This window comes from Bubalus kerabau, chromosome 9, assembly GCF_029407905.1.
Source record: "Bubalus kerabau isolate K-KA32 ecotype Philippines breed swamp buffalo chromosome 9, PCC_UOA_SB_1v2, whole genome shotgun sequence".
NCBI lineage: Eukaryota > Metazoa > Chordata > Mammalia > Artiodactyla > Bovidae > Bubalus > Bubalus kerabau.
Window position 1 is genome coordinate 8,328,031 of NC_073632.1, and position 27,067 is coordinate 8,355,097.

At 41.2% G+C, this 27,067-nt stretch overlaps 2 protein-coding genes and 1 pseudogene across 3 annotated transcripts; all 3 read left to right on the forward strand.

Moving 5' to 3' along the window:
* The first annotated feature begins 3,055 nt into the window (after positions 1-3,055).
* Positions 3,056-7,821, forward strand: LOC129619572 (uncharacterized). Its single transcript, XM_055534741.1, has 2 exons — positions 3,056-3,191; positions 7,381-7,821. The coding sequence occupies exons 1-2, from the start codon at positions 3,153-3,155 to the stop codon at positions 7,474-7,476; spliced, it is 135 nt and encodes a 44-aa protein (XP_055390716.1). The 5' UTR covers positions 3,056-3,152; the 3' UTR covers positions 7,477-7,821.
* Positions 7,789-12,675, forward strand: PTP4A1 (protein tyrosine phosphatase 4A1). 2 transcript variants are annotated; one of them, XM_055534739.1, is made up of 5 exons: positions 7,789-7,928; positions 9,130-9,222; positions 9,512-9,642; positions 10,481-10,555; positions 11,290-12,675. In XM_055534739.1, exons 1-5 carry the CDS (start codon positions 7,824-7,826, stop codon positions 11,405-11,407), a joined length of 522 nt encoding a protein of 173 aa, XP_055390714.1. In that variant the 5' UTR covers positions 7,789-7,823; the 3' UTR covers positions 11,408-12,675. The 2 variants fall into 2 exon arrangements, with proteins under 2 accessions (XP_055390714.1, XP_055390715.1); XM_055534740.1 differs by having other exon boundaries at positions 11,294-12,675.
* Positions 12,676-25,394: 12,719 nt separating this feature from the next.
* LOC129659954 (nuclear distribution protein nudE-like 1) lies at positions 25,395-26,829 on the forward strand (annotated as a pseudogene).
* The last annotated feature ends 238 nt before the right edge of the window (positions 26,830-27,067 follow it).

Genomic DNA, 27,067 nt, shown 5'->3' on the forward strand with positions numbered 1-27,067 from the left:
TTTAAGTTTGAGGATATACTTAAGCTTGCTCTCTTCACTGGTATCCAGACATCCATAGGGATACTTGCCTCTATTAAATACATTTGGTACATCATCATACCTTTCAATATAGTAATTTTTCTAGGTGGTTGTCATGACATTTGATCTTTCTATCATTGCAATGGTAATACTCTTGCTTTATTTAAATTTTTTTTATCAGACTTCATTACAGCCTCAATCTACCATTCATGGCCCTAATAAATCCAAGAATATAGAAAAGAGTTGAAATCCTCCAGTTTTTATATGTCTGGTATAAGTGGAATCAATAATTCCTTTATCAGGAGATCTGCCATCCTGTAAAGAACTCTCTGCTCTTCTTCAGTTTTTGTTCATTTGTAGTCTTTTGCAGTGTTTCATCTTCCATAGGATTTTCCTCAATGCTCTTATAGTCTCCTTTACCTCCCAAATGTTGGCGTTTGCATTTTAAATATGCAAATTGCATTTTAAATATGCCTACCATGATGAATTCAAGGACACATGTTTTGCTGAGAAAAATATTAATAACTGCTACATGGGTATTCTGTTCAGCTGGAAAAGAAGTCCTCCATCTTAGGGCTTCTTTCTGGAGGACTGCCTTTTCAGAGGTATTATTTTACTTCTGGATGTCTGGACCACTATTTGCAAGCCTGTTGGCTCAGTCTGAACACTGCTTTAACAAGTTCGGGTGCTGATGTTCCAAGTGCAAATCTATAGAGGTAGGCTTGTGGTACCGTGGCCAACCAGACCACAGTGAGGTTGAGCTCCCGCCCGTGGAACTCGCTAGTATTCCACGAATATTAAGTTGGAACCAGTCTGTTGTTCCATGTCCAGTTCTAACTTTGTTAGTATACTGTATTGGTGTTTTTCTTTCTGGCTTACTTTAGTCTGTTTAATAGGCTCCAGTTTCATCCACCTCATTAGAACTGATTCAAATGTATTCTTTTTTTATGGCTGAGTAATATTCCATTGTGTATATGTACCACAGCTTTCTTATCCATTCATCTGCTGATGGACATCTAGGTTGCTTCCATGTCCTGGCTATTATAAACAGTGCAGCGATGAACACTGGGGTACAGGTGTCTCTTTCAATTCTGGTTTCCTCAGTGTGTATGCCCAGCAGTGGGATTGCTGGGTCGTATGGCAGGCGTGTCTTTTCAAAGTAGAACAAGGTGGTACCGCATAGGAGAGGCAAAGACCACACCCTCACCGATCCCCCAGAAAGCTGATTAGTCCACTTGTGAGTCTGAGCCCAGCTTTTAGAGCTTGATGAGCAATAGCTAAGTGTCAGCACTGCTTGTGATAATTAATTACAGGATCTGGCTCACAAAGCTCAACTTGTATCACAAGTTCTACAAGAAAACTGGTTAATACTGATTTGGCTCTGCTTGGCTAAATTTATGTCTCATCCCACCAAATTTAGTTGTTTAAAAGCTCTCACTCTTCCAAGTAACATCACTGTGCGGACAAACTTTTGGATGGAGACTCGCAGACTGAACATGTTTTTTAACCACACTCTTGTAAATGTCGCTTAAGTATTTTATTCACTATGGTGTTAATTCTGCCCATGCTACATCACCAATACTTTCAGTGGGCCATTAAATAATTTACGTTTGTCAAAAGCCTTTTGCCATATGAAAGTTTTAAATTTTTACGTAATGAAAGGGTATTATTTCTCAAGCTCTTTAATTTTTCCTGACTTAGATGGAGTCAAAAGTTTCCAAGGCAAGCAATTTCTTTAAAATGAAGACAATTTGACTTTGGTTCCTCTAAAACCTTGCGGTCAACCCAAATCTCTTTATTGAAAGCACTTACTTTATTTATAGAGCATATGTTTACTAAAAAGTTGAATAACCATGCAAGCAGTTTCTAAGTAGAAGCTCTAATAAATTCTAAAATGAGTCTGTACACTAAAAAAAAATTTGATCCCTAAAGCCTCTCCAATCCATGCTCAATGAAAACAGCAAACAAAAGGTCTCAATATTAGTAGAAAACCGAGTTCTTCATAGCAAGTAAAATTCGGGTTTACTCCTTCTAGAAAGTAGAGGAGAAAGTTTTCAGATTATAAATGACAGAGCTGCCCTTGTGTAAGAGAACAATGGTGATGGGCCTCAATTATGAAGAGAGTGAAAGAGTTCTGAAAACGAACAAAAAGGAAAGCTTTAGCTTTGACGCAATTATATCAATCCTTGACCAAACCGAAGATTAATTTTTAGAACGCTGCCTAACCTTTCATGATCCGTGACAACACATCAAATGAGCAGAGATACAAAGGACGGATGCGATTTCCAAATGCCACGCTCGAACCAACTGCAGTCACCCGCATGCATCGTGTGAAGGCGCGACCAAAGCCGCCTGTGGGGAGCAGGAGCGTTTATGCGCATCTAAGGCACTCTCCCGTCTCCTGTGGGCTGCTCGCTGAATCACGCCCGTCCTGCTCGAGAGCGCCCGCTTCGGCTCGCCCGCAGAACCATTTTCTGGCGATAGGGATCGCGGGGAGCGGTGCTCGGGGAAACCGCGGGCAGAGCGGACTGTGATCTGACTCTCAGCAAAAGTAGCCCGGGCCGGGACTCCGGCTCGGTGCCGGACCGGCGGGCACTGCGTGCTGAGCCGAGGCCAGCTTCAGGCCTGCTCCGGTGACGAGAGTGTCCTCAGGCCTCTGGCGTTTTAGTCAGGCAGTTGAGCGTCTCCTCCCGTTCCCGGCCTCCCCTCCCGCCCCCGGTCTTCCTCCCGCGCCCTTCCCGGACCTCCCCGCCCCTCCCCCGCCGGCCAGCGCTCCGACGGCGGCCGCCGCCATTCATCAACCGGTTCATGCCGGTAGCCGCCGCCGCGCCGTGACGTCCACAGGGTCGGGTTCCGCCCCCTGTCGCCGGCGCTCGGCCTGGAGCCTGGCTGCGATTGGTCACCGGGGCCCTCACGTCACGCCGCATATAAATAAGAGACCCTATGACGCAAGGGCGCCGCGACGCGCGCATTGGCTGCCTGGGCTGCGGGCGGCGAGGCTGCGCGCTCTTCCCCGGGCCGTTCACTGCAGGACCGACTCCGGTGCCCCTGCCGCCTGCGAAGCCGCCGCCACCGCACGACGCCCGCCGCCGACCCTGCCCCGCCGCCGCCGCCGCCGCCTCGGGACCGGCTGTATGGTTAGGCCACAATCTTCAATGAGTAGACATATTCCTGTGAGTACGCACGCCCCGCGCCGCCGCCTTTGTTAGCAGCTCGGCGCCCGCCCGCGTCCCGGCCCGAGGCCCGGCGGCGGGCGGCGCGGCCTGCGGCACAGAAGCCGCTTTGTGACCGTCGCCGGCCCTGACGTCCGGCGGGGCGGCCGGCGCCCCAGGCCCCTTTGTTTGCCGCGGGGCTCGGCAGCGGGGACGTGGCCCGGGCGGGGCGCGAGCTGCGCGTCAGTGCTGCGGGCGCGCCCCCGGAGCCGGCGGGCGGGAGGGCGGGAGGGCAACGCAGCGCTTGCGGACCGGGCCGGGACTCCGGCGCCGGCCGGCGGGACTCGGCCTGTGCGGCCATCCTGCGCTCCGCGGCCGCGACCGGCGCTCGGACAAAATGGCCTCGGCGCCGGCGCCGGCCTGAAGGCGCGGCGCAGACCCGTGACCCAGGCTGCGCGGCCCCGCCAGGTGAGCCGCCCGCCCCTCCCGGGCGGCGGGAGCAAGTCTGGGCTTGTCGCCGCCCCGAGGCGGGGCGCGCCGGCAGGCGAGGAGCGGCCAGCCTTACAGCCGTGGGAGCGGCTGGCACGCTCCGTTCAGGCCTCGAGCGACTCAAGGCGCTCTGTAATCTGGGCCTTCGGGCTGTTCTTGAAACTCTTCTTGTTGCCTCTGGCTGGCTTGTGGTACCGTGGCCAACCAGACCACAGTGAGGTTGAGCTCCCGCCCGTGGAACTCGCTAGTATTCCACGAATATTAAGTTGTTTGCACAGTAGTCTGGCACCGTTGATTTCATGAGATCTAGATTATGAGCCTTTTTTTTTTTTTTGGCCGCAAGGAAAGCCTTGTGGGATCAGGGGTTGAACCCTTGATAGGGAGAGCGCAGAGCTTCCCTGGTAGCTCAGCTAGTAAAGAATCCGGCTGCAACGCGGATCTTCGGTTCGATTCCTGGGTCGGGAAGATCCTCTGAAGAAGGATAGGTTACTCACTCCAGTATTTTCGGGCTTCCCTGGTGGCTCGGACTGTAAAGAATCCGCCTGCAATGCGGGAGACTTGGGTTGGGAAGATGCCCTGAAGGAGGAGGGCATGGCAACCCACTCCGGTGTTTTTGCTTGGAGAATCCCCATGGACAGGAACCTGGCGGGCAAACGGTCCGTGGGGTCGCAAAGAGTCGGACACAACAGAGCGACTGAACACACGGCACAGTGATAGCGCGTAGTCCTAACCACTGAACCGCTAGGAAATTCCCATCCTGTTACTCTTTGTCTATGAATTTTTGTGTGATGGCAGTGAAAAAGTTGAAGACAGGAATGCTAGATCATTCTCAGGAGTAAGCAGCATTTTATACATGCATTATTCCAGGTGCATTATATAAAGTATAAGTTGTGGGAAAAACTTCCAACTAACCATTTGTCAAACAGTTACAGAGATATATTGCTTTGACTCTGCAATATGACAAATTTCTGCACAGATATTGCCGCCGCACCCCCACCCCACCCCCAACTCCCCACCCCGGCCGTGTGTGTTTCTGTGATTAAATGCAGTTGATAGTGGGATGGGGAAATTACTTGGGATTTCCAAACTTCCTATCATAGTTTTTGCTGGGGCGAAGAACTTGGAAATAGGGGAACGTCTTGGGCAAAACAGAAAGACGTTAGATATTTATGCTTTTGTGGAAATCCATCATCTGTCTTTCCCTCACCCCCCACAATCACAGCGTGGCTCCACTCAGGGGAAAAAAAAAAAAAAAAATCCTAAAATAACCACCGTTTCGTTAAATAAATTATTTCTTTCTGTTATTTCTCCTTAAACAGCCTATTTGGAAAAGATGTGGCCAGACTATGCAGTAACAGGAGTTTTAGCTGTTAAATATGGAAATCAGTGGTGTGCCATACTGTGTCTATTAAATAGCTTTCAATTGAAAGAGGGTAGCACTTGGAAATCAGAATACTGAGATAAGAGCCCTTGACCTTAACAGCTTTGCAGATTGCTTTAATTCACTGTCATTGGAAAAGTGCCAGAATAAACTGTTCATTCTAAGGAAGTAGTATAACGATTTTATTAATTTATCCACTAAAGGTCTGTCTAGTCAAGGCTATGGTTTTTCCAGTGGTCATGTATGGATGTGAGAGCTGGACTGTGAAGAAAGCTGAGCGCCAAAGAATTGATGCTTTTGAACTGTGGTGTTAGAGAAGACTCTTGAGAGTCCCTTGGACTGCAAGGAGATCCAACCATCCATTCTGAAGGAGATCAGCCCTGGGATTTCTTTGGAAGGAATGATGCTAAAGCTGAAACTCCAGTACTTTGGCCACCTCATGCGAAAAGTTGACTCATTGGAAAAGACTCTGATGCTGGAAGGGATTGGGGGCAGGAGGAGTAAGGGGATGACAGAGGATGAGATGGCTGGATGGCCTCACTGACTGGATGGACATGACTCTGAGTGAACTCCGGGAGTTGGTGTTGGACAGGGAGGCCTGGCGTGCTGCAATTCGTGGGGTCGCAAAGAGTCTGACAGGACTGAGCGACTGAACTGAACTGAGAATACCTGTAAAGTGTTAGAGGCAGTGGCTGGCTCTTAGTGCTCTTGTTAACCTGCTATTAATATTTTTTCAGTCCTGTTTACTTCCCACCACACAAGTTCCTTATAAACTACTTGGAAGAAGACTAATGTCAACATCAGTGCTTTTCCTGTATATATTCTGAAAATATCCTGTGAACATTCATATTATGTTTGATGTTAGCATAAAACTCATTTAGGTCTTTAAGGGGAACTTGGAAAAAGTATAATTCGTAACAGTTAACTTGCTTTTTGAGACTTGTGGGCAAAATGTAAGGTAATTCACACCACCCCACCACCAGTTCCCCTTGACACCAGTTCCCCTAAATTACCACCCCAGGAAGTGACAACACACACTGGTATTCATGCCTGTAAAATCACATGGAGAGAGGAGCCTGATGGACTAGTCAGTGGGGCTGCAGAGTCAGACACAATTTAGTGACTAAACAACACTACCACTTCCCTCTGTCGTTTTCTTTGGATTAGATTTCAGTTTAAGACGGGATTAGTGAAATTTTGATTTTAAAATACAAAGGGAAAGGGAAGTCGCTAAGTCGTGTCGGACTCTTTGCGACCCCATGGACTGCAGCCTACCAGGCTCCTCCATCCATGGGATTTTCCAGGCAAGAGTACTAGAGTGGGGTGCCATCACCTTCTCCTATGAATGAGTCTACTTATTTGTAAAAATGTGACTGATGAAAACAGTGCAATCACTAGGTTATCATACTGCGAGTTCAGTTGTCAAGAGGGAGCAACTCAAAGGACATCACACAATCTATAAACCAGCTGGAAGGAGCCATCCAGACTTTGCCCTGCTGAACCCTTTCTGGGCAATGATTAGAAAAGTCCTCATAGATGATATACTGTGTGCAGAAGCGCTGATCAGAATCAGGTTTGGCATGGTACGCGACTGTATTGATGGTTTGAGTCACGTCACTGTCTGACTTGGGCTTCCTAATGAGGATCTGGCCCCCACCGGCAGCAACAAGCTTAATAAGGTTGTCCTTTGGATGGTGTTTGAAGGTTCCCCCAAAATACAAACTACAAAAGAGTATTACAATTAATGAACATCTTTTTTATAGTTATAAGTGGAAGTTCTATGTATGTGTATGTAGTGTGCTTATATTTCGTGTAACTAGTTGATAAACTTCCAGACTCAGATGAGGGATAACTGTTAAAGGGAAATAGTAAGTTAATAAGTTGTGAAGGAATGAATGGGACAGTATATATGGTAGCATTTTGAAAATGAGTTTCTTTTTTTTTCTTAATGTATTGACCAATATAGTGAATTTTTGTAATATGTAACTATTTTGCCAGTTGGAAAAAATCAATGTAGAAAGTTGTGCATAATAGTTTATAACAGTGTAAAGCAAATAGCTAAGTATTAAAAGGAGTAATTAATAGAAGAATGTATATAAGGGATATTCACCAAATGTAACAGTGATATTCTTTGAGCAGTAGTTGTATTAGATCAGTAATTTCAATTTAAAGTAATCTTTGCTTATTGACTTAACCTGTAGTCACCCTGTATTTTTGTGGTTCAAGTGAAAGTTAAAAAGTTAGCTTGGGCTGGAATTTGAAAAGATAGCCATGCAGTTAAATACTGTAAAAACACGTTCCTTTTGAATTGAAAGCAACATTTTTCTCTCTTTTAAACAGCAGTTCTGTGGTGTTCTCGGTCACACATTTATGGAGTTTCTGAAGGGCAGTGGAGATTACTGCCAGGCACAGCACGACCTCTATGCAGACAAGTGAACTGCAGAAATTCATTACTGCTCAACCAAGAAGCCCCCAAAAGACTGGTTAACCTGGACACAGAAGTGTTGAATTGAAATCCACAGAGCATTTTTATACAAGAGTTCTGATCTGGATGGGGTAAACCTCAGTGCACTTCCTTTCTATTGCCTCAGTATTACTGGATTGAAGAATTGCTGCTTCTTGTTAAGAGGTTCATTCATTCATTACTCCCAACTTCACACTTAAAAGCACTGAGAATTTCAAGTGGAGTATATTAAAGTTGACTGTGTTTCTTTGCATCATTTCTGTATTCAATTTTTTAAATTCTTTCATATCCCTATTGAGTGTTTTTTAACTAAATTAGCATGGCTCGAATGAACCGCCCAGCTCCTGTGGAAGTTACATACAGGAACATGAGATTTCTTATTACACACAACCCAACTAATGCAACGTTAGGCAAATTTATAGAGGTGAGTTTTGATGCTTTTTAATAGCTTAAACTGATTGTAGTGTAATAGTGGAGCTTTTATATAGCAGTGTTTTGAAAATTGTGAGTGGTTGATGACAATAGCTCCAGCTCTTAGAAATATCACTGTCTTCTCTAGATTAGGTGAATAATTTTATACATTTTTGAGAAGGCCATGTACTTGAAATAGATTAGGTTTATAAGTTAATATCTAATTCTTCATGCCTCACAGTTTTCTTCATTTAAATTTATATGTGGACTGTTACCTGTGGCTGTTGCTTATAAAGTTGTTGGAAGGAGGCTCACTTTGTGGGTTTTTTATATTTTCTAAGCATAATGGCTGACAACTATAAACCAAAGTTAGTTTATGTCTTGGCCCTCTTCTGACGCTTAGGATACAATTTTCAGCCACTGATTTAATTGTGTTTCTGGTGGTTGCTAGATAGTCAAAACTGTCTCACTGCTTAACCTCTTGACTGTCAGAAAGGATTGTAATGTTGAATAATTAATTTGTATGCATGTGCATTTCATTTTATAAATATCTATAGATAATCAGAAATAAAAAATAGCCCTCCCAGATCATAGAAGTGCTTTTAAATTTTATTGTCATCAATATATTTTTTAAATGCCAAGTGTTATAATTAGTAATAATACATTGCGTTTTAAAGCCTATAATCTTAAATAGTGGGAAGTTTAACACTGCATTTTTGAGATTTTACATTAAGTATATTTTTAAGGCTCTAAACTATACACTGTATGCTGCAAATGAGAAGAAGTTTAAAGAATTAATATATGTCAAGTCAAATGACTTTGTCATGAGTTATTCCTTTGGTTCCTGAATGGCTTCTGATTCTCTTGTCAGTGCCTCAGCCAGCCAGCATTGCCATGACTGTAAACAACTTCAGTAAATGAAGGGTCGTGGACTTTTTTTTAACTTAAAATTTATTAAAAATCTGTGGTTTAACATTGCTGTTCAGTGCTATTTTAGTATAGTCATTTAAAGTAAAAGACTGCTTCTCTTTTCAACATATATGATTTTCTGTTAACCAACAGTACCTATTAGAGAGATGATCAAAATGACAAACTGTGAGCAAGAATAATGTGATTATTTTCCCATCCCATCCTCTAGAGCCCATTAAAAATAAGAACAAAACAAAAGAATGACATTTGTATAAACCCTTCGCTGTCTCCATGTTTTTATCCAGGAACTTAAGAAGTATGGAGTTACCACAATCGTAAGAGTATGTGAAGCAACTTATGACACTACTCTTGTGGAGAAAGAAGGCATCCATGTTCTTGTAAGTGTTTAATGGTTCCTCTGTGTTTATAGTACTGTGCTGCAAGTTTAAGTTATTATAAAATTATAGTCTTAGTTTCCAATTAAGGTGAAAGCTGACCAGAGATTTAAAGTAATAAAAGATCTTCATAAAGATTCAGCATTTATTTGCATTTCTTTGACTGTGGGGTTTCATAAAGAAGCACTTATTAAAGACAAAATGCTTTTGAAAACATTTGGGTGTTAGAATTTTAGAATTATTAGTGTGGTATTTATATTAAAAACCTAAAATGTATATTCTTTTGACTTAGGATTGGCCTTTTGATGATGGCGCACCACCATCTAGCCAGATTGTTGATGATTGGTTAAGTCTTGTGAAAATTAAGTTTCGTGAAGACCCTGGTTGTTGTATTGCTGTTCATTGTGTTGCAGGCCTTGGCAGGTAAGAGGGTTTTGTAAACCCATTTAATGGTGTCGATCTTAATTCTTAGTGAAAGCTTCATTTTTGGCTCCTGTGTAAAGACAGTCACCAGTTTGTGACTCAATTTGCTTTGTTGGCTTACTGAAAGTAGGTGAGTGTAACAGAGTAATGTATTCCAGTATATTTGGAACTGACGAGTGCTATTGCTAAAATTTATTATACTTGCTTCTATGGGCAGAATTGCTTAATTATGTGTTCTAAGTTGTACCTATAGTCACTGTCCGAGTTTACTGGGAAAATCACTAAGATGGATTTGCATTGAATGGGGTATATTTTTGCATCCTGATTCAAGTAGGAACTCATTACCCAGTAGTGCCAAAATACATGTGTCCATATTATTACCAATGCCCTTGGCCCCTGCTGCCCCCCAAAAAAGTCCCAAGTGGAGAAGAGTGAAATGAAAACAGCATGGCCCTGCAGAGGTGGGCATGCAGCTGTGTCTCAGTCTAATTGATCATGAAACAAAGCAAATTTTTCTGGAAGATACTTAAGTGGAAAGTATTTTTCACTGCTAGGAACTTAAGGAAATATTGTCAGCATTTATCAAGATACTGCTCTCCAGTAATATGTCTTAATTTCTAGACTTACTTGTGTTAGTTTATGTAGTTACTAGTTTTCTTTTTATAGATGAAAACTTGGATATGTGAAAGTGATATTTTATTAATGTCCAACATTTTCTATAAATACTAACACAGGAAGTGTGGCATAAATAATAGTGGTTTTGGATAGGGGAATGTTTGGAGTATTGAATTTTCCAGAATTTGACTTTGAAAAATAATATATCAAAAATTCTTCACAGAGCTCCAGTGCTTGTTGCCCTAGCATTAATTGAAGGTGGAATGAAATATGAAGATGCAGTACAGTTCATAAGACAGTATGTATTTAATAAGTTCTTTTCATTTGCACTTTTTATTTCTTCATTGAATGTTGGTGAATTTAAATATATTAATACTATGAAAGCAATTTGTTTCTGAAAGCCTATCTGACCATTTTGTTCATTCTTGAGGTAGTATTGACACCAGGAAATATCTTTCCCGTTCACATAGATATTCATATTATAAAAATTCTAATCCAGTAATAATTCTGTGAATTACTGATTTACTTGAAATTTTGGATGAAGTTGTTTATTTGCCTTTTTATTGAGGTGTAATTTATATAGAGTAAAATGCATAGATCTCAAAAGATAGATGAATTGATCATAACAGCCAAATAAAATAGCTACTCAATGCAGTATATAGAATATATTGGTGATTCCAGAAAATGCCCTCATGCTCTTTGTAGTCACCTTCCCAGCCACCAGAAGCACTCTATTTCGGCTACATGTTACAGTAAACTAGTTTTGCCTTTTCTTGGACTTGATATGAATGGATTCATAAGTTTTGACTATTTTAATCACCACCACCCCAAAGATTTAGAAAATTAACTTTTTATAGCTCTTTTCCCCTTTACACATGTTGCCAGTCCATATTTCTCCATTAAGTCACAATTTAATAATCAGAAGATAAATTGCTAACAAGAAAGGTGATAATTGCCTGCTATGGAACAGTAAATGTTAATATGATAGAAGGACTTTGCTTTAATTAACTTCCTTTGTTTTCTTCCTTCTAGAAAGCGGCGAGGAGCTTTTAACAGCAAGCAACTTTTGTATTTGGAGAAGTATCGTCCTAAAATGCGGCTGCGCTTCAAAGACTCCAATGGGCATAGAAACAACTGTTGCATTCAATAAAACCAGGGTGCATGATGCCATTGATTGGAAGTGGAACCTGAGACAGGATGGAATTTGTCGTACATAGCAGATAGCCCGGTTGACTTGGTGAATAAGTCTGATGAAGCTTCTATAAGGAGTGTTGAAAAGCAGTTTTACCAGGCCATAGGCCTGGCATAATTGTAGTCCCTGTTCAGGTTATGATCAACCTATTTGGATACTAGTAAAGAATTCTTGCTGTTCAGCATTTAATATGTGCTTATAATTTGTACCAATTGACCTTTCCTGAAATCATGCAGTATTGAGTCATGTCATTAAATCTGTTTCCATGCCAGAATCTTACCAATATGTAAGAAATTTAGAAAGACTAGGTGCCAAAATACCCAGCACAATACTTGTATATTTTTAGTATCATATAGAACAAATCCCAGGAACTATGAACACTCTGGACCTTAAGTGGTTTATTCCTTGCATCATTTCAAACAGAAAATAGGGCCTATGAGGTTTGTTTGCTCACAATATGTTTACATCTCCCACACTCATACCAGTATCCATCAGATTTGCTCCCTTTTTAATTAACCAAGTCTTACAGTGATTATTTAATATCTTTCTATAAATCTCATTTTATGTTGTAGAAGGCCTCCATTTTGAAAATCTACATTGTACAGAAGCACATGTCTTTAATGTCTCCAGATAAAAGCCTTACAGTTCATTTTAATGTTTGCACTTTGGGGTGCAACTTAACAGGGAGGGCCTGAAAAAAGAATGGGAGGGGACTCTTAAGTATTTTTAGTAAAATGTTGCCTTTGTCTTGTGCAGAACATGTAGAATATGCGCTTTAATTTAGTAAATATTTTTTTAAAAGGTAGAAATACTTTGTTACTGTAACTAAAACAATTCTTAATCAAAATTTCTGAAATTCTTGTAATTTTTTTTCATACTTACCTGAAGTTGTTTACCGACTTAGTTTTGTTTGAAGTGTGATTCCCAGCCTCTCTTGCAAAAAAAAAAGTGGGTTTCTGCTAATGAATTGAGCAGACATTTAATATTTTATATACCTTTTGAGCTGTGTAACTTAATATTTGGATACTTGACAATTTGTTTTATTATGTAATTGATAAAATGGTGATGTGTATTAAGGTTAGCTCAACCATATATTTATACTGTCCGGGAACAAGTGGTTATAGTTCTGTGGGAGAAATAATTTGTCAGTGTTCACCAGCTTGTAAAAATCTAGTGCAAGAGCTTAAACATTAAATAAACGATGATATGCGTTTATCGTCACTGAAGTTGTTTTGCTTCTCGTTAACTTATTTTGTAGGACACCATGTGAAAGAATTGGTCTTAGTGCCATTTGAAGTGTGGATTTTGGTTAACAAGTGAAGGATTAAATGAAGTTGACATGATAAATTCCTTGAAGACACAGTTAGGGAACTTTATTGAAAGTGCTTTCCATTATAAACTTTTTAAGGATTAGATAACTTTGGACCAATGACCCAATTCTGTACTGAGGAGAAACTAGTAGAGGAAGGCCATGGAATGAAGCGCAGTTCCACCAACCAAGTGGTTTTGTGCAGCTTACCTTCTGGGCATGTGTTCTCATTTGCATATCAATAATTGCATACCTTTTTAAGTTTTGAAGTTAATTCAAATCTAAGCTTTTGGCATGTGAAGTTAAGTTTCAGCCATCTGAAAAGCTTTTGTATAGTTCAGTGTTAATCTGAAAGAGACACATGTCTGATCTTAATAAAACTGAGTAAAAGCCTCAAAATTTGAGTGAGCAAAAATGCTTCACCTTATGTTTTAAAGAATTTGATTCCATCTCTTCATATACCAATTTAACATTTAATATAATCCATTCTTGAAACTTGAAGCTAAAACAAAAGGGGGTCCTGGGGGCCATTGCTTCTTTAAATCTTAGATCTTTTGTAATGGGCTAGTAACTTGACCTGGGTTGTGTTGTTTTGCAGCCTGCTCTTGGGAAGTGTAATTGATCATTACATGATAATTAGTATCACTGCTGCTGCTGCTGTTAAGTCACTTCAGTTGTGTCCGACTCTGCGGCCCCATAGATGGCAGCCCACCAGGCTCCCCCATCCCTGGGATTCTCCAGACAAGAACACTGGAGTGGGTTGCCATTTCCTTCTCCAATGCATGAAAGGGAAAAGTGAAAGTGAAGTCGCTCAGTCCTGTCCGACTCCTAGCGACTCCATGGACTGCAGCCTACCAGGCTCCTCCATCCATGGGATTTGCCAGGCAAGAGTACTGGAGTGGGGTGTCATTGCCTTCTCCCAGTATTATCACAGAACACATAAAATAGCATTTGTGTTTATTGAGAAGTTCTTCATGATTAGTGAAAAACATTTTGAGTTTGAAACATTTAGTTTGTGGTGTTGGATTGTCAGTTTACTTTATAAACCTCATCTCTGCAGTGTTCAGCATGATGAGATTTAATTTTTATCTATTTTGTATCTTGTAAATAAAACTACAGAAATCCTCATAATATATCTTGAGAGATTCCATGTATCTAATAGTTGAAATATGAACTGTCTTGAACACATGAAGTTATCAGATGGTGTTTTAAAATTCAGTATGTTATTAATCATAAGAGAAAATACAGTCTAGTTGGAGGAAAAACCTAGAAATAAATGTCAATGGTCATTTTGCATCACAGAAACTTCTGTTATTCCTTTTAATGCCCCCTTTTCCTGAAACAGTGCTCTTATTCCCACAGCTCCATGCCTAGACACATTCAACCCAGGCATGCAACCATATCTGGTCATCCCTCTTCAACCAGAGTACTTAAACATTATATTGTGGTCCCCCAATTTAGCTTCAGAATCGTAATCTCTGGAATCTTTTTAACTGCCATTCTGTTCTTAAATAGTATTTGATAAGCATCTAAGAGTATCATGGAGAACATGAAAGTGGTGTCAGGTTTTAGTCACTAAAATGAGCACCCCTTTTTTTTTCATGTGCAGACAAATTCTTTTAAAGTACAGTTTTGAAGAAACAGTAGTGTTTGCAGTATATGTTTACACATTCCCTGATACCTTGAGTAAGTCGTGTGTGTGTGTGTGTATACACCTCCCTACACCTGAATTGAATATGTTAGAGACGGGTTTAAAAAGTGGGGGCTTCACTGGCAGTCCAGTGGTTAAGACTCCATACTCAGAACGGTAGAGGGCAAGGGTTTGATCCCTGGTCAGAAAACAGATCCTGCATGCTGTAGAGTCAAAAAAAGTGTCTGACCCAGTGTTTCTGCATTACATTTGGGCTAACTAGCCTGGGAAAGGAAAGGAAAAAATACATATTTACCTTCAATGAATTAGGGCAGTTGTATGCATTAAATTGTGAATAGAAGATTTAGTAATAATTACACAAATTGACAAATATTGTCAGACTAATCAGTTGATTGATGCACCTTTTATGATAGCTACCGCATATTAAGGGTTCTTACCAAGTTTTCATAATTTGATTACCTTATAATCCTATGTTGGTTTTCACAAACTTGACACATTAGGGGATATAAGCCTCTAGTTAGGTGACTAGCTGATACATGGTTTAAAACTCAAGGAATGAAACCTGTGTGACTATCCACTATACCACAAAAGTATGTCTATACATGTATGCTTGGCCATTTTTTCTGTTACCAGTTGTTAAAGAATTTTATATGACTTTTTTTGAATTGAAGGATAATTGCTTTACAGAATTTTGTCTTCTGTCAAACATCAACATGAATCAGCCGTAGTATATGACTTAAACTCTTGCCTGTGGAACTCATTTTGTTTAAGAACAAAGTGTTCTTTGTAAACGCTGTGATTTTGTAAATTTCTTTAGATTGAAACCTGTTTTATCTTTGCAGGAAAAAAGCTTTTTTAATTAAGTCAGGATAATAGAGGTGCCTGGCAGGCTATATATAGTCCATGGGGTCCCAAAAAATCAGACACCACCGAGTGACTTTCACTTTGACTTTTCACTTCAGGCTAAGATATGCTGCAGAAGCAACCACCCTGAGAATAACTTGAATTTATTTCTCACTTAAGCTTCATACCTACCAGAAGGACCCAAGCTGTTGGAGCATCTACCCTGGGACAGTGCTAGTTGTGAAAGAAGGCAAAAAAGGCTTTGGAGTGTCAAATTTCTTGACTAAGAAATCATACTTCTATTCAACTAATTGGACAAAACTGGCCACTCAGAACGTAAACTGTACTGAAAATGACAAAAATAGCATTAATCACTACCACATCAGCTTATAAAATGGGTATCTTAAGCAACATCCTACATAACTGGAATAAACATTAGGGGACAATGTTTCCCAACAACCAAAATAGAGGTCATGAAGTTTGTTAAAGTGTGTGCATATTAGGGAATGGTGCTTATTTAAACCTATAATTTTAAATAAAACTTTATCTGTGGTAATTTGGCTTACTAGTTTCGTATATGTATATATACATACATATGTATATATTTGTGTGTGTGTGTGTGTATGACTTGTTACATTTGCTAGGACCTGCAATTCATGGGGTCGCAAAGAGTCGGACATGACTGAGCGACTGATCTGATCTGATCTGATCTGACTCAACTATTAAATGCCAAATTATCAGGTGCTCTTTTGTAACTCCAATACATATATATCCATCTTAGGAAAAAAGTTTTTCATTCTGAAAGTACTAATAATAGTCTCTGTGGTTTGTGGCAGGGCTGGGGCAAATAAGCAAAATTCTAACTCTGAAAGAGCTATTGAATTTTTCAATTGACTAGAATCAGGAAATTGCGCAATAGTTTCATAGATGTTCACTGAGTGAACATTATGTACCATGTGTTTGGCACTGAAGACAAAGTGATTAGCACAAACTTGGTCCCTGACTTCATGAAATTTAGACTAGCAGTTTGTCTTCATGGAATTTAAAATGCTGGGTATAGCATAACAAAACCAGTGTATCTAAACCAACACAACCTTTTCTTAAAGGTTCTGGCTTGCAAAAGAAATATGTTAAAATGCCCCTGCTGCAAAAGTATATTCAAATAATTTTCATGGGTAGCTATCAGACAAAAGCCATTAGCACACAGAGTCAAATAAAGCAAATATTTGGTGGCTCAGACGGTAAAGAATCTGCCTGCAATGCAGGAGACCTGGGTTTGATGCCTGGGTTGGGAAGATCCCCTTGAGGAGGGCATGGCAACCCATTCCAATATTATTGCCTGGAGAATCCCCATGGACAGAGGAGCCTGGTGGGCTACAGTCCATGGGGTCACACAAGAGTTGGACAGGACTGAGCGACTAAGCACAGCATAGACATTAATTAAATAATCATTGTAGTTATGCCTGTTACATATGCTGTGCATGAAAATACTGCCAGATTTTGGTAGGGCTCATGGGTACTTAATGACACCCCACTCCAGTACTCTTGCCTGGAAAATCCCATGGACGGGGGAGCCTGGAAGGCTGCAGTCCATAGGGTCACTGAGGGTCGGACACGACTGAACGACTGAATGACTTCACTTTCACTTTTCACTTTCATGCATTGCAGAAGGAAATGACAACCCACTCCAGTGTTCTTGCCTGGAGAATCCCAGGGACGGAGGAGCCTGGTGGGCTGCCATCTATGGGGTCGCACAGAGTCGGACATGACTGAAGTGACTTAGCAGCTGCAGCAGCATGGGTACATCAAACTAAACCCATCACAGAAATGTAGCTCAAACAGCAAAAAATTGGCATGATGAATTTGGCAATGAGTTGTTTGGTCACACATACAAATGGGATTCCCTGGTGGCTCAGACAGTAAACCATTTGTCTGTAGTGCAGGAGACCTGGGTTCCATCCCTGGGTTGGGAAGATCCCCTGGAGAAGGAAATGGCAATCCACTCCAGTACTCTTGCCTAGAAAATTCTGTGGACAGAGGAGGCTTAGGGCTACAGTCCAAGGGGTTGCAAAGAGTCAGACACAACTGAGCAACTTCACTTCATGTACAAATCAGGTTGTTCTTGTGGAGGATCTAGTGACCAAGAATTTTTACTTGGAAAATTATTCTGCCTACTAATTCGACCTCCTGATGGATGGAAAAAAGGCTCTCATGACTTTGTTCTAACAACCCTGACAGGGAAACAATGAAGGCTGCTTCTCTCATCTATCATTTTTCTTTCTTTTTTTTTTTTTTTAATTTATTTATATTAATTAGAGGCTAATTACTTTATAATATTGTAGTGGTTTTTGCCATACATTGACATGAATCAGCCATGGGTGTACATGTGTTCCCCATCCTGAACCCCCCTCCCACCTCCCTCCGCATCCCATCCCTCAGGGTCATCCCAGTGTACCAGCCCCGAGCACCTTGTCTCATGCATTGAACCTGGACTGGTGATCTCTTGCACGTATACATGTTTCAATGCTACTCTCTCAAATCATCCCAGTCTTGCCTTCTCCCACAGAGTCCAAAAGACTGTTCTATACATCTGTGTCTCTTTTGCTGTCTCACATACAGGGTTATCATTACCATTTTTCTAAATTCCATATATATGCGTTAGTATACTATATTGGTATTTTTTTTTTCTGGCTTACTTCACTCTGTATAATAGGCTCCAGTTTCATCCACCTCATTAGAACTGATTCAAATGTATTCTTTTTAATGGCTGAGTAATATTCCATTGTGTATATGTGCCACAGCTTTCTTATCCATTCATCTGCTGATAGACATCTAGGTTGCTTCTATGTCCTGGCTATTATAAACAGTGTTGTGATGAACATTGGGGTACATGTGTCTCTTTCAATTCTGGTTTCCTCGGTGTATATGCCCAGCAGTGGGATTGCTGGGTCATATGGCAGTTCTATTTCCAGTTTTTTAAGGAATCTCTACACTGTTCTCTATAGTGGCTGTACTAGTTTGCATTCCCACCAACAGTGTAAGAGGGTTCCCTTTTCTCCACACCCTCTCCAGCATTTATTGCCTTATTCATTTATTGCATTATTCTCATGACGTGCTCAGCATATAGGTTAAACAAACAAGATGGCAAGAGAGAGCTCTGTAGTACTCCTTTCTCAATCTTGAACTCGTCAATGGTTCCATACAGGGTTCTATCTGTTGCTTCTTCACCCGCATACAGGTTTCTTAGGAGACAGGTAAGATGGTCTGGTATTCCTGTATCTTTAAGAGCTTTCCACAGTTTGTTATGATCCACACAGTCAAAGGCTTTAGCATAGTTGATGAAACAGAGGTGGATGTTTTTCTGGAATTCCCTTGCTTTCTCTATGATCCAGAGAATGTTGACAATTTGATCTCTTGTTCCTCTGCTTTTTCTAAGCCCAACTTGGATATCTGGAAGTTCCTGATTTGCACAACGCTGAAGCATAACATGCAAGATTTTTAAGCATGACCTTACTAGCATGGGAGATGAGTGCAACTGTCCGATGGTTTGAACATTCTTTAGTACTACCCTTCTTGGGAATTGGGATGAGGATTGACCTTTTCCAACCCTATGGCCACTGGTGGGATCTTCCAGATTTGCTGACATATTGAGTGCAATACTTTGATGGCATCATCTTTTAGGGTTTTGGATAGCTTTACTGGAATTCCATTGCATTCACTAGCTATATTGAGAGCAGGGCTGCCTAAGGCCCACTTGACTTGCCACTCCAGAATGTCTGGCTCTGGGTGACTGACCACACCATCGTGGTTATCTGGTTCATGAAAATCTTTTTTGTTCACTTCTTCCATCTCTTCTTGATCTCTTCAGTGTCTACTATGTCTCTATCATTTCTGTCCTTTATTATGCCCATATTTTGGCAAAATATTCCCTTGATATAACCAATTTTCCTGAAGAGATCTCTAAGCTTTCCCCTTCTGTTGTTTTCCTCTATTTTTATGTACTGTTCATTGAAGAAGGTCTTCTTGTCTCTCCTTGCTATTCTTTGGAACTCTGTCTGCATTTAGTTGGATGTACCTTTCCCTTTCTTTCTTGCTTTTCACATCTCTTTCCTCAGCCATTTGTAAGTCCTCCTTAGATAATCACTTTGCCTTCTTGCTTTTCTATTTCTTTGGGTTGGTTTTGTTCGCTGCCTGTACAATATTACAGACCTCCGTCCATAGTTCCTCAGGCACATTGTTTACTAGATCTAATCCCTTTAATCTATTCATCACCTCCACTGCATATTCATTGAGGATTTGATCTAAGTTGTACCTAGCTAGCCAATATTTACATTGGTTAGAATGGGGCCAATTTAATTTTTCTTCAGTGTTAGTTGACTCTTTGACCTGAATGAATTAATTACAATTTATTCTAATAATGACTTAATCCTGCTCAAATTACCCTCAGTTTTTTTTGTGTGTGTGTGTTTTTATCTTATTTTTAAACTTTACATAATTGTATTAGTTTTGCCAAATATCAAAATGAATCCGCCACAGGTATACATGTGTTCCCCACCCTGAAATTGATAGCATTGTCTAAATTTATGCTTGCTTTTCTTTCTATATCCTTTTATTTTACCATCCAGCTTCAAAAGTAGAAGCCTGCTATTATTTCCCACCTCATTCTATTTTTCCTGTCTATTGAGTAGCTTTAATTCCTATTAATCTTTATTTTCACATTAATCTGCTTCTTTACATTTAATTAATTACACTTCAGGATTTCTTCTTGGGACTTTCCTGGTGGTCCAGTGGCCAGGACTCTGGGTTCCCAGTACAGGTGGCCCAAGTTCCATCTCTGGTCAGGGAACTAGATCTTGCTAAGATTCGGCACAGCCAAATAAATAAATAAATAAAATTTTTAAAATTTCTTCTTAGGCATTGAATTTTTGTACCCATCCATTTATTACTTATAGTCTGTGTGTATTACAGATTTATCTGTATAAGAAAGAAGTACTAGAACTTAGTCAAAAAGAGGCATGGACAAGTTTGCAGAAATTGACTTTCACTTTTAATAATGGGGGGAAAGCAGGGTTGTGATTGATAGTCAATTGCTATCATCTCTAAATATGTCTTTATTACTGATTTTAACCACCAAATCTAGACTTTCCAGAAGGATTACAGCTTGTTTACCTCATTTCTTGGCTAAGGTTGGGAGCTACATTTCCCAGAATCCATTTTACTATATGGTTCCAGGCTAGAATTGGACACAAGAATTTGTATGAGATTTGGAAAAATGACAGAAATTGAAGCTTTAATGGTCATTGCTGTCAGACTAGGTGACAGTAGAGACAGAGGTGTCTGAAGAGCCCCACGTTTTCCTGTCTCGTCTGTTGCCTCTTCCACCTGCTGGGCCACTGGTAGCCCCTGACCCACCATAGGACACTTAGATGCAGACCCAGAGGTGACAGCCACACAAAGTCAACTATTTCCCTAGTGGTGACACTTGAAGAAATCTTTCCACAAGTACTCTTCCTGCAGTCCCACTCTGGCAAGCAGTTGTGTTTATTTTGTTGAATTTCCCCACCATCTTCAATTTGTCCCCTCACACCAGTGCTTCACACGGAATGTTTGGTACCTATTTCTCTGATCCTGTCTTCCTTTCCAGACTTTCACTTTTGCAACCCTACTTATGTTTGTTTGAGGTCTAATTGTTATAATAAATCCCTTCTTCTCTTTATATTTGCAGTGGCTCTGTTTTCCTACTGATGCACTTGGGATCTTTTTGCTCTGCCATCTTCAACAACATCATAGCTGCAAAATGGCCAACAACCACCAAGCATTATGCCTTCACAGGACATTGCCAAAGCATGAAGCAGGAGTATTGGTGCTAAAAAAAATCTATCTCCTTACATTCTTCTCCTCTTTCATGGAGGAAAAATTTTATCTCTGCAGAACTCCCCATCAGTCTCATCAGTCAGAACAGAGTCGTGTATCTTCTACTGATCACTGACTGACATAGGGGCTGCAGGCCATGACTGGCTTGGACCTATCCTTGGCCGAATATCAGGATAACTTAGAAAGCTTTCAAAACATGCTTTCACCTGTGCCCAACTTGCAGAGATTCTCTAGATTTAATTGCTCTAGGGTGGTGCCCTGGCATTAAATTAAATATGCAGCCATGGTGGAGAACAACTGCTTGGATCAAACATGATTCATTTGTTGGATCTATGGCACAATAAACAAAATCAGAGTTCTGTATAAGGTAGAAGGATTAAATGGCTGTGGGAAAGGAAATCAAGAATGTCTTAGGATTTTTTTTAATCCATCTAGATTATCTCATCTAAGATAGCTAGAAATATGACTAAAATTACATCTGACTTGCATCATATAACATCACTAAGCACTACCAGATTCTACATTTAATGTATATGTTCCATTTTGACTAACTTTAGGAGTGGCATAGGGCTTCCCTCATAGCTCAGTTGGTAAAGAATCCTCCTGTAATGCAGGAGACTGTGGTTCAATTCCTGGATCAGGAAGATTCACTGGGGAAGGGATAGGCTGTTGTTGTTCAGTCGCTAAGTCATCTCTGACTCGTCTGTGACACCAAGGACTGCAGCCCACCAGGCTCCTCTTCCATGGGATTCTCCAGGCAGCAATATTGGAGTGGGTTGCCATTTCCTTCTCCAAGGAATAGGCTACCTACTCCAGTATTCTTGGGCTTCTCTTGTGGCTCAGCTGGTAAAGAATCCAGCTTCAATGCAGGAGGCTTGGGTTGGAAAGATCCCCTGGAGAAGGGAAAGGCTACTCACTCCAGTATTCTGGTCTGGAGAATTCCATGGACTGTATAGTCCATGGCCAAAGAGTCGGGCAAGACTGAGCAACTTTCACTTTCTAGGGATGGCATAGAACAGCTATTCTCCCATCTGTTAGCTACTTGAGGCAAAGCAGTCTGAACCCGCTCCCAAACCAAGTTACACAAGGGTCAAGCTACACACAGACTCCTCGGTGGGGCACATACAATTTTGAAATAAATGTACAAATCACTTATCAAGAGAAATCTTAAGTGATTTCCAGAAATTTCCTAGTCATGTCAAGGATTTGACTAGTGGTATTCCAGTCAGATAAACTATAAAATGCTAAGGGAGTCCCAAGATTGGACATTGATCAGAATATTCCAGTCTAGCTGCTGCTGCTGTGGCTAAGTCACTTCAGTCGTGTCCGACTCTGTGTGACCCCATAGACAGCAGCCCACCAGGCTCCCCCGTCCCTGGGATTCTCCAGGCAAGAATACTGGAGTGGGTTGCCATTTCCTTCTCCAATGCATGCATGCATGCTAAATCGCTTCAGTCATGACCGATTCTGTGTCACCCTATGGACAGCAGCCCACCAGGCTCCTCCATCCACAGGATTCTCCAGGCATGAATACTGGAGTGACTTGCCATTTCCTACTCCCCAGTGCAGCTATATCTTTGTTAAAAATGCTTTTGCTAAGAGCTGCATGGAGGGAAAATAGCTTTGAATGTAATAAAATGTGCATTTTAAGAAGAAAAGGAAATACACCAGGTCCTTAGTTTTGCAATCTAATCAGTATTAAAATTATTAGTCACTGTCACATGCATTCCAGGGATCTATCAAATCTAAAGTATTGATTGGTTTATATACCTCATAGTCATCTACATCATAACTTTTTTTCCTGTGCAATATTTTTTAGAATTTATTTTTTAATTGAAGAATAATTGCTTTACAGAATTTTCTTGTTTTCTGTCAAACCTCAACATGAATCAGCCACAGGTATATGTATATACCCTCCCTTTTGAATCTCCCTCCCATCTCCTGCCCCATTGCACCATTCTAGATTGATACAGAGCCCCTGTTTGAGTTTCCTGAGCCACTGGCTATCTAGTTTACATGTGGTAATGTAGGTTCCATATTACTCTTCCCATACATCTCACCCTCTTCTCCCCTCTCTTCATGTCCATAAGTTTAATCTCTATGTCTGCTTCTCCATTGCTATCTTGTAAATTCTTCAGTACCATTTTTTTAGATTCCATATATATGCATTACAATATGGTATTTATCTTTCTATTTCTTGCTCATTTCACTCTCTATAATATGTTCCAGGTTCATCCGCCTCATCGGAACTGACTCAAATGCATTCCTTTTTATGGCAGAGTAATATTCCATTGTGTATATGTACCACAACTTCTTTATCCATTCATCTGTCGATGGACATCTAGGTTGCTTCCATGTTCTAGCTATTGTAAATAGTGCTGCAATGAACAATGGGATACATGTGTCTCTTTCAATTTTGGTTTCCTCAGGGTATATGTCTAGGAATGGGATTGATGGGTCATATGGTGCTTTTATTCCTAGTTTTTAAAGGAATCTCCATACCTCTTTCAAAGTGGCTGTATCAATTTACATTCCCACCAACAGTGCACTAGCATTCCCTTTTCTCCACATCTTCTCTAGCATTTATTGCTTGTAGACTTTTTGATGATGCATAGTTTTTGATATACAAGTTCTCAAAGGATTGACAAGCAAAGTTCACCATTGTTTTTTCCTTAAAGAAATCATGCTTAATCAGTACTTGAATGTAGGAGCTGCTTCAGGCTGCTGTTTACTAAGGTGACAAGTTTGCTCAGAAGGAATATTGGTTTTAAGATATTTATGCTTGCTTATTTAATCATTAATTGATTTAAATTTAAAAATTGAAGTATAGGTGACTTATCATGTTAGTTTCAGGTGTAGAACATAGGGGATCCAAAATGTTTATAGATTACATCTACAAATATATACATATATATATGGCCTATCTTCTTTATCCATTAATATATAAATGGGCACATAGATTGTTTCCACGTCTTGGTTATTGTTATAAACATTGGGGTACATGTATTATTTTGAATTTGTGTTTTCATTTTTTCTGAATATATATCAATTTTCTGGAATTGCTGGCTTAAAACCCAACATTCAAAAAACAAATTTCATGGCATTCAGTCCTATCACTTCATGGCAAATAGAGGCAGAAACAATGGAAAGAGTGACAGACTTTATTTTCTTGGGCTACAAAACCACTCTGGACACTGACTGCAGCCGCAAAACTAAAAGACACTCTTTGGAAGAAAAGCTATGGAAGACCTAGACAGCGTATGAAAAAGCAGAGTCATCACTCTGTCGACAAAGGTTTGTATAGTCAATGCTATGGCTTTTCCAATAGTCATATATGGATGTTGGTGTTGGACCATAAAGAACGCTGAGTGCCAAAGGTGCTTTCAAGCTGTGGTGTGGGAGAAGACTCTTGAAAGTTCCTTGGACTGCAAGGCGATCAAACCAATCAATCCTAAAGGAAATCAGTCCTGAATATTCACTGGAAGGACTGATGCTGAAGCTGAGGCTCCAATACTTTGGCCACCTGATGCAAAGAGCTGACCGTTAGAAAAGACCCTGATGCTGGGAAAGATGGAGGGCAAGAGGAGAAGGAGGCAACAGAGATTGAGATGGTTGGATGGCATCAACAACTCAATGGACAAGAGTTTGAGATAGTAAAGCACAGGGAAGCCTGGCATACTGCAGTTCATGGGGTTGCAAAGAGTTGGACATGACTTAGTGACTGATCAACAACATGGTAATTCTATTTTTAGGTTTTTTTAAGGAACTTCCATACTTTTCTTCATAGTGGCTATAACAATTTATATTCCCACCATCAGTGTATGAAAGTTCCATTTTCTCCACATGCTCACCAACAGTTGCTTTTTCTTGCTGTTTTGATAATAGGACAATCAGAGAAATTTGTATAGTGATTGGATTCTTGATCTCATTGGATGTTTGATTATCTTGAACAATTATTGTTAATTTTTAGGTGCAATAAAGATGTTGTGGAATGTTTAGAAAAGATAAATTATCTTTCAGCAATGCAACCAAAATATATTCAGATGAAATGATATCATATAAAAAAATTGGAGAATGGCCTCGGACACCCAGGCAGCCCCTGACGTGTCGGGGAGGAGCTGGGCGCGGAGGTACGTGGAGTGGAGCTCAAGGCTGCTGAGGCGAGTGGAGCTGAAAGGCTGGGCTGGCCTGGCCTGGCCGGCAGAGCGGAGACGTCGGTCGAGCGGCGGTGAACATGCGCTTTTGACACATTGGAGGCTTTCATGATCATGGATGGTGAAGATATACCAGATTTTTCAAGTTTAAAGGAGGAAACTGCTTATTAGAAGGAACTTTCCTTGAAGTATAAACAAAGCTTCCAGGAAGCTCGGGATGAGCTAGTTGAATTCCAGGAAGGAAGCAGAGAATTAGAGGCAGAGTTGGAGGCACAATTAATACAGACTGAACAGAGAAATAGAGACTTGCAAGCTGATAACCAAAGACTGAAGTATGAAGTAGAAGCATTGAAGGAGAAGCTAGAACATCAATATGCACAGAGCTACAAGCAGGTCTCAGTATTAGAAGATGATTTAAGTCAGACTCGGGCCATTAAGGAGCAGTTACATAAGTATGTAAGAGAGCTGGAACAGGCCAATGATGACTTGGAGCAAGCAAAAAGGGCAACAATAGTTTCACTGGAAGACTTTGAACAAAGGCTAAATCAAGCCATTGAACGAAATGCATTTTTAGAAAGTGAACTTGATGAAAAGGAATCTTTGTTGGTCTCTATGCAGAGGTTAAAGGATGAAGCAAGAGATTTAAGGCAAGAACTAGCTGTTCGGGAAAGACAACAGGAAGTAACTAGAAAATCAGCTCCCAGTTCTCCAATGCTGGACTGCGAAAAGATGGATTCTGCTGTCCAAGCATCATTTTCTTTGCCAGCTACCCCTGTTGGCAAAGGAACGGAGAACAGTTTTCCTGCACTGAAAGCTATACCAAACGGTTTTGGTACCAGTCCACTGAATCCTTCAGCTAGGATATCGGCACTGAACATTGTGGGGGATCTCTTACGGAAAGTAGGGACTTTAGAATCCAAATTAGCAGCTTGCAGGAATTTTGCAAAGGACCAAGCATCACGAAAATCCTATATTTCAGGGAATTTTAACTGTGGGGTGATGAATAGCAATGGCACGAAGTTCTCTCAATCAGGGCACACGTCTTTCTTCGTAGCCGTTTACACGGCAGTAAACGGCTTTGACCCGACTCCTTCTCCTCCTGGTCTGGGCTCCTCGCGCCCGTCGTCAGCACCGGGTATGCTGCGGCTCAGTGTGTGAGTACCCAGCCTCCAGCTGGGGGCTCCTGCCCCGCTCCAAGCACCAGGACACCCACGCCTCACCCCTCGGTGCCTGGGCCCAGCTCCTGCCCCTCCGCCCGCCTCCCTACGGCTGGCAGAGGGCAGGCTGCATGCAGTGGCGGCTGCTGGGCCCAGTCCGGCTCCAGGACTCTGCGCGATATCAATACTGGCTATTTTCTCTTCTCGCAGTAGTGCCGTTGGTTTCACATGATTGCACTTTCGTGGGTCACAAGGTGATACATGCGTGTATTACTCGGTCACTGGATGCAGAAGTACCCATTCATCACAGCATCTCCTAGCCCCGCCCTGCTGTACTGATAGGATTTAGTTGTGTTTAGGACATTGCAGATCTTCTAGAAGTTCTTCCCCAAATCAGGTCAACTTTTGGTCTCCTCCTGAGCTCTCAGCCAAGCGTCTCCAGTGCTGATGATCATGTGTTCCCCCCACCCCCCTCACCCCCACCCCCCAGGTTGAGCCTGTGGCTGGTGAAGTCAGGAAGGTCACTGAACTAGGGAGCATTTTCTGCACCTTCTGGTTTTACTTTCTCAGTTACCATTCCATAGACTTGCCTCCCCCAGCAGCCACAAAGGCCCATCTGAGATAGCAGGA